General features: G+C 40.1%; 1 protein-coding gene across 4 annotated transcripts; it reads right to left on the bottom strand.

Annotated features, from left to right (window-relative positions):
* Window positions 1-645: 645 nt before the first annotated feature.
* Window positions 646-18,863, bottom strand: alpl (alkaline phosphatase, biomineralization associated). 4 transcript variants are annotated; one of them, XM_088309057.1, is made up of 12 exons: window positions 18,748-18,863; window positions 11,390-11,549; window positions 10,984-11,103; window positions 9,237-9,352; window positions 6,899-7,073; window positions 6,053-6,228; window positions 5,189-5,329; window positions 4,224-4,293; window positions 4,002-4,136; window positions 3,576-3,767; window positions 3,363-3,482; window positions 646-2,735 (listed from the first exon to the last, which is right to left on the bottom strand). In XM_088309057.1, exons 2-12 carry the CDS (start codon window positions 11,487-11,489, stop codon window positions 2,464-2,466), a joined length of 1,617 nt encoding a protein of 538 aa, XP_088165183.1. In that variant the 5' UTR covers window positions 11,490-11,549; window positions 18,748-18,863; the 3' UTR covers window positions 646-2,463. The 4 variants fall into 4 exon arrangements, with proteins under 4 accessions (XP_088165183.1, XP_088165185.1, XP_088165184.1 ...); XM_088309059.1 differs by having other exon boundaries at window positions 18,706-18,863; XM_088309058.1 differs by lacking the exon at window positions 18,748-18,863 and adding an exon at window positions 15,896-16,108.
* Window positions 18,864-19,224: the final 361 nt, after the last annotated feature.

Below are 19,224 nucleotides of genomic sequence, written 5' to 3' on the forward strand. Positions count from 1 at the left end.
ACGTCACCATTTGTAGTGTGGATTTGGGGTTCTGAAGATTCCACGTCGCTCACATTCTGCCCATGTATCACCTCTCCCTAGCGGTACTACCAACCATAGCAGCAGTTCACTCCTGTTTTCTGCCCTGCTCCATAAATGCTAGTCGTCCATTTGTCACCAGAGGGTCATGGTTCCTCAACATCTGAGGCAAATCTTATATGTCTCCATCTTATATGTGGCTTATCCGCATACACCTTCAAGGATGTATCTCTCCAACGAATAAGATGCGATCCGTATTTGAACAATTCAATTTGGTTCAATTGGATGCGCTTGCATCTTTTAAATCAACAAAGATTTTGCGATTCAAATCAGTTTTTGTTACACCCTTTGTACTGCATACATCCATTGAACATCGCCATGTCGGTGGTGAACAACGATGTCAAGTGGATGCAGGATATTTTTCACAAACATCATAGACTGCATTAAGTATTTCCTAACCACCGGATTGGAACTTTGCCTTTGGATGAACTCATCTCCTTTCTAATATATCTTTGGCTTCCATTTCTCACCCGTTATAGTATACTATGATTACATGGAAAATTAAAATGTCACGGCTGTCTTGATGAGATTTTGTGTCAAAGAAAATAAAGGAGAACTGAAAAAATGGAGACTCAAGATTTTTATTGGACACCAGTTTTAGAGTAAACCCCGCTGTCAGATTCCAGAGAAAAAACAACTAATGAAAAAGAGAAATTTTACAAGACATTAGTGCCCTTCAAAAATGACTTCTGGGCAAAGTGAATCATAATGTTGCTATAATTCAGCACAATCATTTCAGCACTGTTCAAAAGGAACTACAGGTTTAAGGTACTCTGCCGTGTCCATTTAGAATTACAGCGTCACTCAGTGTGAAGCATTGCCCCTCCATCAATGACAAAACTGAAAATACATTTGAATATTTCTATTCAGGCACATTATTTCTCTCCCAAAGGACATATTATAGATGTCTCTAAAAGAATATCCTGAGTGATTCTGTGGTGTTGGGTGTGTTAAGATTTCTTCTTTTTCTTCCCCGATCTTCCCCAAAACAGGGCTGACATCTGTTAATGTTAAACCTATTCGACAAATTACAATCACAATTCCAACAATACAGAGTTTAGCTGAGCTACCGAAAGGTAGTCAATCAGGACATACATTTTGGTACTGTGCCAGAGATCTGGTTTTTGGGCAGAGGCTCAGGATTGTCAGTTTAGTTATCATTATGGGTGTGGTGTGCGGTCATCTTGAGTTCACCAGATAATAAGTGCACTAAAAAACATATTTTTCTTATTGTGTGAGGTCTCTCTAATTTTAAAACAATCAGTATGAGTACAGACTACTTCCTGATTCATGGAAGATGAACAGTTGGGTGGTGCCGTTATGATTATGGGGGTTTGGATGCTTCCACTGACACAATAGTAACAGAAAAACATATCAAGCATGTACATCTGTATATCACGTTTTCGCCAAATGTGTCTCCCTATTGTTTTATTGGTCAAAAAGGTTGCTGGAAATGAGAAAAACTCATTGAAACAACATATCTAGCGTCGGACTTTTCAGGCTTCAAAGTAGGAAGTCTTTTTTGTGAATGATACATTCAAAAAATGACTTTTTGGACAAACCACATTTCATCATCCCAACATGTATGAGGTAGATGTTATCGTTTGCCTGAAAAACCTGTTGGTCAGTGAAATTCATCTAATTATTTTCTAATTAGCTTAGCTTAGTTATCTAATTTCACTTAATTGGTCTATATACAACAAATGTACATTATCACACAAAACGGAGTCTGCTTTTGACACTTTGGACACAATTTGGACATTTTCACTTAAGGGTGTACTCACTTGGTTGCCAGTGCTTTCCACATTAATGGCTGTGTGTTGCTATTTCGAGGAGACAGTTTATTAACAGTGTTTTGCAAGATGTGCACTACCTACTGGGAAATGTCATTTCTTCAGTGTTGTTCCATGAAAAGATATATAAAATATATACAGAAATGTAAGGTGTATACTCAGTTTTGTCAGATCATGCTCTTGTTCATCTGTGTGTAGTATACCAACAGAACAGTTAAATACTGAATGGCAGAATTAATATGTGGATACACTTTTTTACTTTTTTGCAACATAATTGGTGTATGTCCAGTCTAAGATATCATTAAATTGAGTGCAGATCATCATTTTAGCATAATTTTTGTGACGTTTATGTTTTCAGGTGTAAATTTTTGGCGATGTAAAATATGTGCCATGGCTCAGTAAAAGTTGGGAAACATTGATTTAGGTTATGGCACAGCTATTCCAAAGTGAAATTGTGGTTGGGTAATGTCACATTATATGGCCACCATCGACAACTTAAAAAATGAAAATTCTAAGTGTTATCGTGAAGATCAAATAAAAAACTGTAAATCACAATAGCAACATCAATAAAATCCCAAATGGCGTATCGCTGTCAGCACAGAAATCGCACAACTGCCAGCGCGGCGATGACGCTGGAGAAGACGGGGCGTCTGGCGTCATCAGAGAGGGAACCTTCTTGCGCGCAGTGTGCCCTGTTACTCCCGATGCAGGCCGCGTACGCCATGACGTGCGGAATGTAGTTCTGCTCGTGCACGCCGTGCATCAGGTGAGCCAGCGGGCCCTTGGCGAACACGGGAACGTCCTCGCCGCCGTGGGTCTCGGCGCTGAGCGGCACGGCGGCTTGAGCCTGGTAGTGAATGTCCCCTGCATTGGGATAACACATAAACTCCATTAACACTTTATTAGAGACTCCTGCTGAGAGGTCGGGTTAGAATTAGGAAACCTCTCCTCTACCATTAGCTTTGCTCCCATGCAGGGACGTTTTATTTGTTTTGTTTTTTTTCGGAGCTGGTGCAGACAGACAAAATGCATAGAGGGAGGCGCATTAAAAGGACGAAGACGGATGTGTATGATTATTTTGATGAATTAGGACAGAGGAACGATGACGGAAGGGTGCCCTGGTCGCAGACGGAGGACGGACCAAGTTCAAATTGAAGGTCCAGCTCCGTCGACAAAATGTTATGTCCAGTAATGTGCGGACAACAACTCACAATATTGCATTTATCAGCACTTGCAACACAGATTCAAAGAGACTTGTGCAAGAGTCACAAAAAGGCATACTAGTGGACATCCTTGGGAATTTTCAAGAATCAAAGACTTTTTTATTCGGTTGCTTATTGGACAACCACAAGTTGTGCAAAAATCAGAGAAACAAACTATTTGACTTGCATTCAAAAGCTTAGAGAAGATCAAATTAAGTTCGCCTGTAAACGTTTTGTGAGGAGTTTATGTAATAGCAAAAAGGTAGGCAGTGATGTCATTAGTACCTACCAAAATTAACATTGGAGATGTTCTCCCTTTCTCCATTGACCAGCTTGTAGCCTGGGCCATTGCCATATACGATGGCGGTGAAGGGCTTCTTGTCAACATCGCTCACCTCGGGGGCCAAGCCTGCAGAATGATACACATCACTTTGGATCTTATTATTGCCCAACACTTGAAGACCGTATCGGAATATGTAGAAAAATCAAAATCATAGCCAACCGAAAATGTTGTTTCCTCTGAACGTGTAACCTCCGAAGCTGAACACGTGCGAATGATCGGCCGTGACGACGGTCAAAGTGTCGTATACGCTGGTCAACAGGCCCGCTCGGCCGATGGCCCTGTCCATTTCCACGGCATCATGCAGCGCCAGCTGGGCCAAACCCCCGTGATGACCGTGGTCGATACGTCCGCCTGAAGGACAGGTCATCAAATTACTTACTTTGACTTTTTTTTAGTCTTTCTCCCTCTATATTTGCAGCCAGCCAGCAGTTTTTAATTCTGCTTGTCTTTATTAGGTTCTCTGTTCAGCAGAAATTGATCCGAGCTGATTTTGGTCAACAAAGGCTCAAATTTTGGCACACAACATACAGAGTGGCTCGGTTATAACTAACTATGGCGCAATTGTAAAGGTTTGCACAAACGCACCTTCTACAAGCAAGAAAAATCCATTTGGGTTCTTCCTCAAGATCTTGATGGCCACATCCACCATCTCTGTGAGTGACGGATCGCTTTCCTCGTTCCTCTCCAAGTCATACATAAGATCGGACGGTTCAAAGAGACCTAAGAGTTGGATGATACAGGATGTATTTCATGGAGTGTAACGGTAAGCCTTGGGGAAATTACATGGCAAAACACCCCAAAACTCACCCAGTAAGTAATCAACATTGATGGGGTTGAGCGATAAGAGCTGAGTCCTGTTCCACACGTAATAGCCTTTCTGCAAAACGGGAGCAAGCATGTGAGCAGTGCGCACCAGCACACTGTATACTGGATAAGGAATATAAAAATACAACTCATTTAAAACCCTAACACTCACTGTTTGATACTACCCAGACGTGAAACACCGCTTAAAAACACTAACCCTGGCGTGAAACCCCAATGTGAAGTCCCAAACCTGGCTTGCATCCCTACTTTGAAATCTTAACCCTTATTTGAAGCTTTATCACAGGCCTGAAAAGCTAATTAGGAACCCAAACTCTTGCGTGAAACCCTAATTTAAAACACAGTCTTACTTGAAACGAGGGGTGCACTAATTGATCAAAATTGCCACTAATTTCCTTACATTTGGGGCAACGTTGATCAGCTGATCCCTTAAAATAAAACTGATCTTGTCCACCAATTTCATCTCCCTCCTCAGAGGTCTGAAAATGCCAGCCAGTGTCCTCTTGAGGTGACCAACAGGCTTTTCATTTTTATTTGAGTGAACTACTTTATGTGTACTTATTAAATCAACACACGTGTACTGTTTCACAAGTATTGTTCAATGTTTTACCATAAATCAAAGTAAATCAAATCAAAGTGTTTTTTGCTTATTCAGAAAAAAATTCTGAATCGGCAGATCGGGGATCAACCAGATAATTGTGATTGGTGCACCCGTACCTGAAAACCTAAATTAAAGACTTAACTCTGGTTCACAACACAAACCGTGTCTTAAAAACCTAACCCAGGCTTGAAACACTCATTTTCACTTGAAATGTACTTTGAAATGCTAAGCCTATCCCAGACTTGAAATTCTAATTTGAAACCCCAACTGTATCTTATTCTAACCTTACTTTAAAACCCTTACCCTCTAAACCTAAAATGTAACAAGTTTTTTTTAGTTTTTTTTTTACATTGTTCTTGGTCTTGTCGATCCACTCCTGCACAAGGTTCCGTCCATCATTGCGCGTGCCGTTGTGCTTTTCGACAGTGGGGTACTCCACATCCGACGTGTTTTTGGGGAACATGAACTTCCTTCCTCCGCCCATCATAACCTGAACAGCCACAACATTGAAGACAGTTCACTGCTTTGCTTTTTGAACTAAAATTTAGGTTGTGTAACTTAGCCTCTTTCACTAATGTAGCTGGTGACACTATAAGCGTGTGTACAGGGACTTGGTCGAGTGTTACTTTTCTGGATATGGGAATCAAAACATGCGAGAAAAAGAAGAAAATAATAATTTCATTATCCCCTGCTCAATTTGTAAATTTGCTCACTTGCATATAGTCGGATTTTAAGGTTGTTTATTAATGGTGGTAATGGATGACATATTAGTCAAAAATGCATTTTTGATTTTTTTTAATCAATGTAGTAGATTCTCTGCCACCCAGGTAATGGTAATCCCACAAAGATTTTCTCTAATCAGGGCCACTAATGCGCCATTTCACAGGCAACTATTCGAGCAACTATACTAAAGAGTCTTTCACCAACTAAAACAGGTGACAACAATTTTAAGTTTATAGGCTGCCAATTGGAATCTCCAAGATCCAACTTTCTCAAAATATGTTCCATTGGGTTGATGTCTGGAGACCAAATAGACCACTCCGCCTTAATATGTGTCCCTGGTGGTATAGCAGTTGAGAGGTCGGAAATTGATACATATACTGTGACAGGTATGACTACAGAGTGGCCGCAATCCGCCAATACTCATGGTTTACATTTTCAGACAGGAATTCGGCTGGATAATCCCAGCCATGTGTGTTTTTGTGAAACTCACGTCAATGTTTGGGATATTTTCAAACAGTTGCCTGGCGATGTCTTTGCAGCCAGCCTGCAGTGCCTCAGGTGGCATCTCGTTGTCCGAGTACCAGTCTCGGTCTACGCTGTGCGCATAGGCGGCACTGGGTGTCGCATGGTTGATGCGAGTCGTTGTCACGATGCCCACCGACTTGCCTGCAGGGGACACAAGAGTTATGGAATATAGAAGGAATGTATGTGGCACGGTATGTTCTGAGTATACTACAGACCGAGTGGTGAAGTGCCACAAATCTACCGAAGTGTTGCAAGGGCTTAACATCCATTATACTGTACTATATGATTTCTTATTGAAGCACAAAACCATGTCACGGTTGTCAAGAAAGAAGCGGGTTGTCTCAAAGACACGAAATGGGCGACAATAAAGGAGGAGTGTGGATATTTTGAGAGACTGTTGGGAATAATCCATCACCCCATTCATTGACAGCACAGAGACTCTGTCGGCCCTTTTGACGCGTTCTGAGGCAATTTTTGTCGTTTGCCCATTTGACCACACCACATCACACGCCCGAGGGCCGATTCGTGGGCCGGACTAAAATGCACCTCCGGCCGTGATTAAATTTTCCACCCTCCGCCCACTCCCCAAAAATGGACTCCAACCGGGCCGGAGGGCCGGACCGTTTTGCCCCCGGGACAGACTGCCCAGCTCTGGTCGTATTAAAGCATTAGCCAATGAAGATACATTACTGTAAAAGGGGCTTAAAGACATGCACTTAGTGTAGTTTTTTGTCCTCCTTATCCTCAACACTTTATTCCTAGTGACACAGTCAACCCCCTCAAATTTGAATTACGCCGCTTGACAGCCTACCTGCGTCTTTGGCCCACTTGAGGATGGAAGTGACCTCGTTACCCTGCGTGGTGTTGCATTGGGAGCGGACAGCATTCGCGCTCACGCCCACCGTACCTGCGTTGGCCTTGACACCACACAGGAAGGCTGTGGCCGTGCCAGCGCTGTCAGCCACCTGCGCGTCCGTGTTATATGTCTGAGGAGATCACATCACAGTTAGTAGAAATCATGTCGGTGGGTTCTTGACTCTTTTGTAGAGATTTAAAACTGTAAGTTTAATGAAGAGAATCATTGGGTTTTTAAACATTGTGACTTTACATGTGATGCAGGATAACTTCCGCTAGAAACTAGGACAGGGATCCTCCATAGGAGGAACATTGTGGTATATATAGAATGCATTATAATTTCCTGCCAAATATTTGCTCCTCACTACTTACACACATCCACACAAGTAGCAAAATAGCAAAATAGACTAAAATAGAATCCCCGACCAGTTAAGTTCATTACAATAGAAAGGACCAGGACTTGTTTGGATTTGTGTTTGAGTTATTAGTAAACCTGTTAAATTTTGTAGCGTCAGACTGGTTGTTTATTCACCCGCTCCTCCGGTGGCAAGCAAAGGTAGAAGGAGTTGTCATTTCAGTAAGTATCCCATTAAAAAAATGATCCAGGGTAAATTAACACTACGGTTAAAGGGTGGGAAACTTGAGCAGTTAAAAATAAGCCTCCAGCACTGTAAAACTCGGCGTAGTTGGGCAGGTTCAAATTGGACGACTGTTTTTTTTTTAATAGGACTATAGTTAAATATTAAATCTTAATATTGGGCAGGTTGACTACTGTAAAAAAACAAACAAATAAAATGTAAAAAAAAAACTCCAAAGCTTGAACAGTTTGAATTAGGAAAGAAAATCACCACAATACTGTAACCTCAAAGGTTCCAGTAGGAACCTACTACTATTTCTATTTTCTCTCAATAAAATGCTGTAAAGACGATATGCCTGTGAGTATTGTTATATTATCCTTCTACATGTGTTGCTCCACCATTTGTGTTCAAATACCTAACACTTTTAAAACCACAGGTACAATCAAACGTTGGCTGTTGTTGTTGTGCTGTAATCCGAGCCTGTTGGGTAGTTTTAAATACACAATGTGTAATTCTCTTTTTTTATGTTTAATAGGATAGTAAACGATAATTATTTTTTTGGGGAGTGATCATTGAATTTTCCAAATTGCTTAGTGTATAAACAACATATAAATAACATTTTTAACAAGAAAAAAATGACCGAAAAATACATTTTTCAATATATTTTTTTAACAATTGATCTCTTTTTTTTTTTTTTTTTACATTTATTTCAACTTTAAACATGCACATACAGTGCCCTCCATAATAATTGGGACCTCTGGTTAAGATGTGTTTAAAGTCTTGGAATAAATTCAACTTTTATTACAGAAGCATACTCTCATTTTGACAATTGTAGAACTGGTTCACCAGACACAGAATCAAGCTCTTCCAATGGCAATCTCATTACTCAGACCTCAACCCCATTGAAAAACTGCGGAATGAACAAAAGAGGAGTACATAGGAGAGGACTCAGGTTGGTGGATGATTTGGAGAGTCTGTGTTGTTTTTCCTCTTTCTGTAAACTGTAAGATCTCCCCTTGGGAATGATCTCGTCGGCGTGAATGTGATGTGGGCAATTGGAGTCAGCCTTTCATCTGCACAATCGTGGGTTCGTGTGTCCTCCGAAAAGTGTATAAAAATATTTTTAAAATGATAAAGATTATATTCAATTTGATGAATTGATTGATGATTGATTGATATTTAAGAATGAAATCTGGTGACATCCACCACACACGTCCACTGAGCAGTGAATTTGTATGTCTAAACCTTGATCAAATACACAAAAATCGCGTTACACCACCAGCGCTGCACAATAGACCTTGTTTTAGCCATCAAGGTCACGTCCGATTATATGCAGAGTGCAGACTTCCTGCGACCAAATTGTCAGATGAGTCGGGGTTGAGGTAAAGACGTGCACTGGAATGCCCAGAAACGCGTAACACCCGTCTCTATGGCAAGAGCACGGGCGCCAGTCTACCAAAATGGGGCCCCAGGTGTGCGAATTATTGTGGCACACATGATTTGATGTAAAATAATTATTTCTTAAAGTGGGATTTTTACCCCACTAAATAAATATACTAAAACTAAATGTTGAAAATTCCTCAATTTTTTTTAATTTATTTTTGTTCTAAATTAGTAGACAAAAACTGAATTTATTAGAAGTTAAAGAACACATCTTGACCAGGGTTACCAATGATTTATACACATTTCTGTTTTGGACAAAGAAACACCAATCACCTTGGACAAAGCCACAAAGGGGAACTTGTCCATCTCCAGCACGGTCTCCTCTCCAGGCTGTCCGCTCAGCTGACCCTTCAATATCCGAGCGGCCGTTACCGTGGGAACACCCATCCCTTTCAACGCCACAAACAGGTCAACCGTTAAGAAATGCATTTGTTTTCCCCTCATGGGGAATTCAAAAGCAATAAATCAATTCATGAGACAATTAACTAAGTGCCATTGATTCATTAACTGAGCCACACACTAAAGATCTATAAGCATGTAAACAACAGGATTATTTCAGCTCTGATTCACCACAATTTAAGAAACAAGCGTGTTGATAAATCGTCACAGTTGCACCACTACACTCGTTCTTCACATTCTTAGAAGAGACATAACATTTCCTGTTGGCAGGTATTTTCAAACAGGAAAACTTATGACAGTCGCTCATGGATTCTGCGTCAATAAATGTGTGCACCGTGCTGGACAGGAATGTCATATCGTGGCCCGCCCGCGTACAAACAGCCCAGCGCAGGGGCCCCGATGAAAGACTCCAGTTATTGTTCCACCGATGAGCGTGCTGCGCTGTTTGTTATTCTAGTGTTCATTTACCTTGCACAGAGGGCAACGTCTACGGGTCCAATTTGGATTTAGTGCATGTATAGTTGGGGTCAACGAGTTAGAAAAATAATGTAAATGCATTTTTTTCCTCACTATTGTGATTGCAATTAAGTATGCAATTATTTTTTTCAAGGTCCTCTTCCCATGTAAGCAACAAGTCTTTCAGTATTACAATAAACAGCATCAGGTAACATAACAACGATTTTGGTCTTCTTGGCAAGGCCAAAATCAAGGCGAATGAACCAAGAATAGATACGGAAGACACTTTATCTACTTCAGTTTGAGTTGTTAACTTGCCGTACTAAACATCTTTTAAGTGTCCACTATGACAACTTCATAAAATTGTGTATTATATATATATATATATATATAAATATATATATATATATATATAAATGACGCACAGTTATTTATTTTTAATTGTGAGCTTTGCAATTTGAAAGTTGCATCCTACGCCAATGTGATGTTGATTTGAATTTGATTAATTGTCCAACCCTACTACTCCTTGAATGCAAACTATAGTTTACTACTATTTTGTAAAAAAAAAAATAAAAAAATAAAAAAAGAAATTAACTGAAAAATGTTCTTGTTTTGGCAGTACAGTGAACCTCTTGCTGTCTGGCATTTGCAAATTCACCTATTACGTTATTTGCTGTAAAACCTGTTAGGTGTTTTTGTGCTCAGGTCAAAGTCACATGGCATATTGGTGTTGTTCTGTGTTCCGCAATTCAATGATTTTTTTTTTTAATTTATTTTTTTTCAACATCTTTCATCAGCGTTTGAGGTTTCCACTTTTGATAGCAGTGCATGAATGCATTCATAGTGAAACTGAGAGTATGTTTTGATTATCTTGCAAAATCAGTTACTAATTGCCGGTCTAGTCTACTTTGCCAACATTTATGATTGTGAACACCAAAAAGGGAATTTTAGAAATAACACCATTGGTGTAAAGTGCTCACGTGCATATTTGTTTGCCCATGTGTGACGTCATGACAATTTGAGCTTGTGTGATGTCTAGGCTAGTGTTCTACCTTACACAGTTGAGCCTTGTGTGAAGATGGTTTGTGTTGAAAATTACTACTGAATGTAATTGTTCATGATTGTGAACATACATTGATCGCGCAAGTGGCTCATTGTGACTCACCGTCCCCAAGGAATATGATAAGGTTCTTGGCTCTGTTCTGGTTGAGTTTCTGCAGCGTCAGCGCATTGTTCAGGGTCCGTTGGGCCCAGGATCTCCAGAAATTGGGATCCTTCTCTTGCTCTAATATGTTTGGAGTACATATAAAAGTAAGTTGAAGAGCAAACAGTGAAGTCAGTCAAGGACATAAAGTGGAGGACTACGTTAACTAATAAATGGGAAAGTCTTTCATTTTCCGTGACTGCTGACTGGATTAATGCCAGCAACTACATGTCACTGGCATGGACAGCTGTACAGATTCATTAGCTGTATTTCGTAAATAATTTTCAGAACAATTAAGTGAATTTCCCAAGGCACAGTGGTTGGGAATCACTTGATCATGTGATTGACAAATTATTTCCCAACTTACCAGGAAAGCTTGCCTGGCCCGAAGACGGCACAGCCAACAAAGTGCAACAGATGACGACAAGCTGCAATATCCCCTTCATGTTGTCGCCTCGACGTGACATACTCGTCTGTCTAGTTCTCTTTGACGATGATGATGGTGGTGTGCTGACAAAGAAGCTTATCTGCAAACATGGAGGGAAAAACTGGAAAAGTCACACTCAGAGCATTTTGTAATTTATGCCCATATTATGCTGCAGGTCAAATAAAATGTTTATTAGGATTTCTTTTCCCCCTGTTTCCAACACTTTCAGTTAATTACACATGTCCCGGATCAAAATGACTCTGAAACAATATGGCTGACTTCACTCACTGGTGTAACAAGACCATGTCTTGGAATACACTCGAGGCTGTGGTAGCCAAGGAAAAGCGCAACACCCAGTCTTTAATTAGTGTCTTCCTTTGTTTAAATTCCAGTTTCTTTTTTGACTTAACCACAAATTGATTCATCCACCTATGATCCAAGGCGCTTATGCTCATGAGGATCGTGGGTGTGCTGGAGCCTATCCCAGGTACCTTCGGGCAGTAGGCGCCTGAACTGGATTCCAGCCAATCGCAAGGCACACAAAGACAAACAACCATTCACACTCACAAACTAGTGGCATGTTAGACCGTTATATTAACCTACCACATATGCTTTTGGAATGTGGTAGGAAACCGGAGTACCCGGAGAAAACACACGCAGTCATGGGGAGAACATATAAACTCCACACAGGTAGGCCGGAGCCCGGAATCGAACCCCACACCTTCGAACTGCAACACAGACTTGCTCACCGGTCGTCCGTGCTGCTCCAAATTGATTTTAAAAATAAAAAATACCAAATAGAAAAATCTAAACTAAAATAGTACGTTGGTTCCTCGATTTATAAGCAATTTATGTTTTAACGCCATAACGTTACGTAACCTGAATTTACACGCCGATAAAGACCCTTCCACTCCGTGTATTACAATATTACTCCAGTCCTAAAGGATTTAAATTGGCTCCGTCCGCTTTAGAATACATTTTAAAATTCTGCTAGTTGACAAATCACAAATGGTTTGGGTTGTGAATACATTAAAGAAAAGCTAATTGAGCATAAACCCAGGATAGGGCTCTGAGATCTGCGGTCTCGGGTCAATTTGTGGATGTTTCAAAGTAAACATGGTGGAGAAGCATTTAACTGTGATTCTGTGAACACAGAAATGAAGTCAGCACCAAGAGTACGGTAAATCATTTTAAATCCAGGTTAAAAACAATACTTTTTTTTCTACATACCTCTGATTACAGTCTCTTATGCATTAAAATTCATTTCACGGTCAGTAATTTTACTTTATTTTACTTTTCATTTGCAATAAGAGATATTCGATTTATACCAGAATTTAATTCACATTTGGATGAGGCCCGATTCTAAAGATATCTAGTTCCATGTTTGTTTTTCGATGTATGCTTCCATAACTTGTGACGCAATTAAGCCACTTGGAATAAATCCAAATTATACCATATAAAAAACTGTTTAACATCCTCCACTTGACGGTGTCACTGAGCAACTTAAATCATATTCCTATCCTATGGAGTTTTTTTTTTTTTTTAATGTAGACATCTCGCATCTCTTGAGACCTGTGTGACAGTTAAGAATGCTACTACATCCCAAAGTTTCCCGGGCAGTTTTGTGCAGAGAAGAATTCTATCAATTCAAAAAGCCACTTGGAGAGCGATAAATGAGCACCAGCGTGTCAAAATGAGGTCATGAATGTAATAGGGGTCTTCCTATGCCCTTCTGCTGCCAAGTTTTGTGAACATCTGCTTTAATGATATCCTACAGCCAGGATGTAACATCTCTGGGGCCCCACGTGACACTTTGCAATCCAAAGAAGAATTTCCAGTCGCCTCGCTGTGCTGGGAAGTGGTCACAACGGGAGCTTTTTGTAAAGGGTCTGCTCAGTCAGGCTTTTCAGCTCCGATTATCCACACCCACCCTCTTTTTTGATTGGCCTTTAGAGCTTTCAAGGTTGTTTTAATGGGATTGAGCTCCATAACACCAAGAGGTTTAAGGGCCAGAACAAAGCCGATTAACACCCAATGATTGACTGCACACACACAAAACAAATCTTACACTGCGGTATGAATGTTTTTTGGATGGCTTGATAGCATTTTAGGAAGCATTACAGCATGTCTGCCTCACAGGTCTGAGTATGGGTTAGTATCTCAGGTTTGGCCTTGTTGCGTGAGTCTTCTGTGGATACTGAGACTGTTTGTATATACCCTGTGAATGGCTGGCAGACAGTCCAAAGTGTAAATTATATCGCCAAAACTCTGCGAGCAGAGGCTCCACCTCACTTTAACACAAATGAGGACAAGGCTGTGCCCTGGGATTGGTTGGCGACCAGTCAAAGGTGTAACGTGCTTTTCCTTAGGGGCTCAGCTAATATGAGCTACATTTCAGTTAGGGAGATTATACAATATACACAGTTCTACCAAAAGTTGAGTGTGCTTGTTTCAAGCTATTTATGACTCATGCCGATAAAATGTATTCAGTATTGCATATGGAAAGAACCAAAGATGGACTAGCGCACTACGGAAAACTAAACCGCTCCCCAGCCACTTCCTGCATCTCTTCTCAAGGCATTCCCAGGCCAACCAGGAGACATAATCTCTCCAGACATGCCCACAAGACCTTGCCAGTGAGCCATCCCGGAGGCATCCTAATCAGATGCCCAAGTCACCACATCTGGCTCCTCTGAACGTGGAAGAGTTTGATGACCGAGCTTCACACCCTATCTCTAAGGGAGAGCCCAGACATCCTGCTGAGGAAACTCATTCTGGCCACTTGTATCCGGCCGAGATCACATTCTTTCGGTCACGACCCACATCTCATGACCATAGATGAGCGTTGGAATGTAAGTTGACCAGAAAATCATGAGTTTTGCCTTTTAGCTCAGCTCCTTCGTCACCGATTCACAGCAGATGCTGCACCGATCCACCTGGTCATCTCACGCTCCATCCTACCCTCACTCGTGAATAACAAACTGTACAGTAGATGCCAACGTAAATTAGCATTGCAACTTCAAACAACTGCTGCTTTAAGACCAACAGAGGCCCCCAGATACATGGTGCTGAATATACTCAATATCAATCAAATTATCTATCAATCCATTATCCAAACCACTTGTGATTAAGATGAAATGTAACTATGGAAGAATCTGTTATAGAAATTCGGCATTCTGATAAAGCTTACAGTATAGTGTGTGAACAAAAGCTGAAGAACTTGAGAGGAAAAGAACTCTAAGGAGCTTCAAGTGTGGGTTGTTAAACTTGAAATCAAAGCTAAACAAGAAATAGCGTGTGCAATTTAGACTAAACACTGTCCATTGCAAACAACAATTACCATAGTAGCACATTCTATATCTCTGTGAACAAAACCTGTCAAAACCTTTAGGCAGCATTCACCAAAGGCCAAATTTGAAGGTCACGTGACCTAACTTCCAGCGCGCATCGAATGCACAGCAGTGTCCTTTGAATCTAGACTTTGAATCTGGCCTTCATTTCCACGGAGAGAGCCACTGAGCATAGGCTAATTTGGAGCAGACTTATGTAGCGTCATTGTTCTTCTTCTAGGCCGCGCTTCTTCTACGCTAGGTTTGTCTAACTTTGCAGCTGAGGGCCAATGAGGCTGAATAAATAACAGCCATTACAAACCAGTGGCGTCTTTTAGCGTCTTCAATTCAGCTGTAAGAATTTAGTCCTCCTCGTCGGGACTTTCCTAACTGATTACCTGGCTAGCTACGAATAAGTATAATTAATCCCTTCAAGTAACTTCCTCAACTGTGTCATGGGTTTTAAAAACCCTTGTGACATCATTTATTAGTCTCAAAAGAGATTAGCAAGAGACAATTCCTTAAAAAAAGAGACTACGGAAACAATATTAAGACAAATCAAATTCTATGAAACACTATAATTATGTAAGTTCCTTTTGGATTGGATTGTTTATAAAAATAGTTATTTTAAGAAAAGCTACAAATTTATAAATGGATTCCTCGAATAAAGAAACAGTGCATTGGAGTTGACTTGCGATACACTGATAAATTGCCGCAGAACTGGTGCAATATTTTAATAAACAATTTCAATAGAACGTCCAAATTTTGAACTCAATTGTACAAAAAATGTATTAGACACTGTAAAATGAGTTTCTTTGTTTTAATTTGTGTTCTAATTTCGCGCTAATCTATTTGACACCATATGGAAATTGCTTTGTTACAGCTCCATGTGTTGTGAAATGCACTATATATATATATATATATATATATATATATATATATATATATATATATATATATATGTGTGTGTGTGCCAATTTTCTAATCATTGAGTGTAGTAAGCAGAATTGAATTTCGATTAATTGCACAACCCCAACCTAACGAAAGCTGCGCTACGTTCTTGCCATCACCTGAAACTCTGTATGTCACAAGAACCTAAAGAGCTGCACCGACTTGCCCACTCAGAAGGTGCCCGGTCCGCCCAGAGGCAGCGATCCAGCCAGTCTGCACATGAAGAAGCAGAGCAGAGCCACCACTGCCAGCAGCAGGAGACCAGACAAGGCAGTGGTTAAGATCACGTGGTGGGCCACTTCAGTCATGACTTTACCGTAAATTCCACCAAGTTTATTCAATCCAGCTTGTGTGAAAATGAAGCACCAACTCCGACTGTTCTCACTCCCCTCTGGCTCAGTCCTGAAGCCCGGGATTAGGATTTGGAGCACTGACTCAGGTGACCTCCAAAGGCAACAGTAGACGATTCAGTCTTTACGGGTTTAGGGTCCAAAGAAAGAACAACATAATGTGGAGCCAATCCCGGCTCACTCTTCGTCAAAGAAGCTGGGTACACTCAGGACTCGGGCTGGGCGATATAACCTCAAATCAATATCACGATAAATTGAGCAATTTTACCTTGATTATGATAAATGCATGATAAATTCCCCCCCGTGGACCAAAATCAAAATAAATGCAAGAAATGCCTATTGACTGCTTTTTTTATTGACCAACTGGTACACATTACTTTCAATTAAAGATAAAAGTACAAAAATCATTTGTATAAACATTCCAAATAGCTTGCTTTGCTTGACTTGAACAATGTCACAAAGAACAGGAGAAAAAGGGTACCTCTCGCAAAATATTTTTCTGCAAATAGATTGCGCCAAGATAGTGTAATGCCATGTGCAAAGGTCTCTTGCAAACAATATAAATAATGCCATGTGCAAAGGAGCTGGTGTGGCCTGTAAACAAAATGCTAAATAAAATGAAAAAAATGAGGAGCTATATCTTTAGCTGTTTGCTCGGCTAACGTGTCCACCTCTTAGACGTTCTCTTGTATGGTGTCCCCTCCATTATGGGCTGTTGTCACTTGTCGAACCTGGCTTCTCACTTTTAGCTTTTAGCTCAAGTTCCAAGTCAACAGCATGGTTGTGTTGTGGGTGGTGAAAAAGGTTGCACGCGCTGCATTTCCAAACGACAGAAGTCACATTTCTTTTAGGGACAAGCGCAAGAGTAACAATTTCAACTAACATTACTTCGTCTTCAGCCGTGTCAGCCGCTTCTTGATTTGAATCGCCAGCCACGACCTTGTCGTCTGTTTTCTTTCATGTTCAGATGCGTGGAGTCACGTGACTACACGCGCTGTTGCCGTCTTAAAGGGGCACGAACATAGCCACAGACAGAAAAGACTTCTCTTTTTTTTTTTTTTAAACACCAAATTTACCGAGATGGGCAAAATGATGTCGATTATTGTAATAAATTTTGGTAACTGTAAATTTTCGGTTTAGCGCCCAGCCCTACTCAGGACTGGTCATCAGTCAATCTTGTAGTCATACGTAGGGCCCGAGCGATTCATCGGATGATATCTCTTTTAAAATGTGTACATAGCAAGCTTTTTATTTCTTACATGAACTCATTACAACATAATATAATTATGTACATTTTTCTCCTAACGCATTTCAATTCTGTGATGACTTTTGGCCTCACAAAGCAACGCTACTGAAGTGTGGCGCTGGTGTGCAGTATTAAATCGTTAAGCGACAAGTTTAGAGAATTGTTTTCAATGATAATAATATAAGAAAGATGCCCGTAACTCAATTTTGATCGTTTTGTTCAACAGTTGTATTTCACAGAAGAATTATGTTCAACAATTAAATAAAGCCAATAGAACAGTCTTTGAATCTAAATCTAATTTATACCGTATTTGGTCATTTTACATTAATCCAAAGAGTTTACTCAGGTTAATATTTGTTACAAAATTGTATTTTTTGAACAAACAGTGACTTTAGATCAGTGATACTCAACCACAACAGTGTTCCGTTAGAGATCATCAGGTGTTCCGCAGGAAGTTTTCCAATGTCAATTGTTTTGACAAAAAAATAATGATCTTCTATAATAAAAAAAACGTGTTGACTCTTAACTATGCCAGCCATGCAAAATAACAAGCATAACAATCAAATGCTCTTCCACTAGATGACAGAAGGTACATAATTAACCTGCGTATACACTTTATCTGCATTTTTTGTTAGTGGTGTTTTGTTAGATTTTTTTTCCTGCTCTTAATATGTGCCTTGACTCAATAGAAGTTGTGAAACACCGCTTTTGGTTGTGTGTCAAATAATAATAATAATGAATCAAAGGTATATAGCAGTGACATCTAGGTCAAATCCTCGCACAATTTACTACTGTACTGCCTGTGAAAATTAAGATTGCTTTATTTTTTTGTTTTGTGTGCCTGTTACACGCACACACAAACACACGCGCACGCACGCACGCAAACGGGTCATGTAGCGGATTTTTGTTTGTTTGTTTGTTTTTATTTTTTGTTTCACAGAATATTGTGTTTTTTTATGTGCACTACTAAACGCAGTGACTTTAAAGCTGTGGTTCTCAGATGTGTTAAATTCTGTCGCAGTTTACATTACTCCATTAAAACCAAGCTGCAATAGAGAGAGGGGGACTCCCGTGATATTTGTTTTTCTAATTTTGCATTTAGTGCACGTTGCGATTAAAGAACCAAGAAAAGCCGTTAGATAATGTGTCCCCCCCACACACATTCACCAAAGGCATGCCACACCATGTGACTCCAGAGAAAAGTAACCCATGCAACGCTTTAAAAAAAACTAAAGATAAACATCCGACATTTCTGCATAGAAATAATTCTTATTTGACGTTACAAAGGAAGGGAGAGTAAAGCAAAACGTTGAATGAATACAACAAAAAACGAGTTCATTGTCTAAATGAACCAAAAAAAAGTTCTGTAGTTCCACTTACTGCACAATGTGTCTCATCAAACGCTGCATTTGAATGGTTCACCTTGGAATGTGTCTCCTTGTCGTCGCTTTCGGTGCTTTTAAAGGCCCAGAGAGGCTGTCCTGAGGTTTTTTTGACGATCTGAAAATCTCCGGTCGAAGAGGGGGGGAACCATAGTAAATAGCAGATTTCGCTGAATGCCGTGAGGGCACAATGTGGGGTCGGAGCGCCCCCTGTAGGACGGCTTGGTGCTTGTTTTCATGATTAACTTCCTTCACTGACATTCAGATCATACAGGCCAAATAAAAATATAAACATTAAAGTGAAAACGAATTACAACAACATTAAATGCATTAAAAAAAATAAAAATGCATTCAGACGTATGAAGTATAGCAAAAATAAAACAAAACATATTCAAAATATGATTGTAAAATAGCCAAGTAAAAGATAAATGAAACAAAAATAGAATTACTAAATACGAATTTAAAAATGAAGGTCAGGTTTTCGACGGTCCGGTTTCCTTTTGTTAAGGATTTGAAA

The sequence above is a fragment of the Idiotropiscis lumnitzeri genome, chromosome 11 (assembly GCF_059441095.1).
Source record: "Idiotropiscis lumnitzeri isolate Australia: NSW breed Sydney's pygmy pipehorse chromosome 11, RoL_Ilum_1.0, whole genome shotgun sequence".
Lineage (NCBI taxonomy): Eukaryota > Metazoa > Chordata > Actinopteri > Syngnathiformes > Syngnathidae > Idiotropiscis > Idiotropiscis lumnitzeri.

Bases quoted from the DNA above. Each gene is read 5' to 3' on its own strand.
- alpl (XM_088309057.1), bottom strand. From the start codon at position 11,489: ATGTCACGTCGAGGCGACAACATGAAGGGGATATTGCAGCTTGTCGTC. The intron at 9,353-10,983 runs GTGAGTCACAAT...TGGCGTTGAAAG, and splicing joins TATCATATTCCTTGGGGACG to GGATGGGTGTTCCCACGGTA. The intron at 6,229-6,898 runs GTAGGCTGTCAA...TGTCCCCTGCAG, and splicing joins CAAGTGGGCCAAAGACGCAG to GCAAGTCGGTGGGCATCGTG.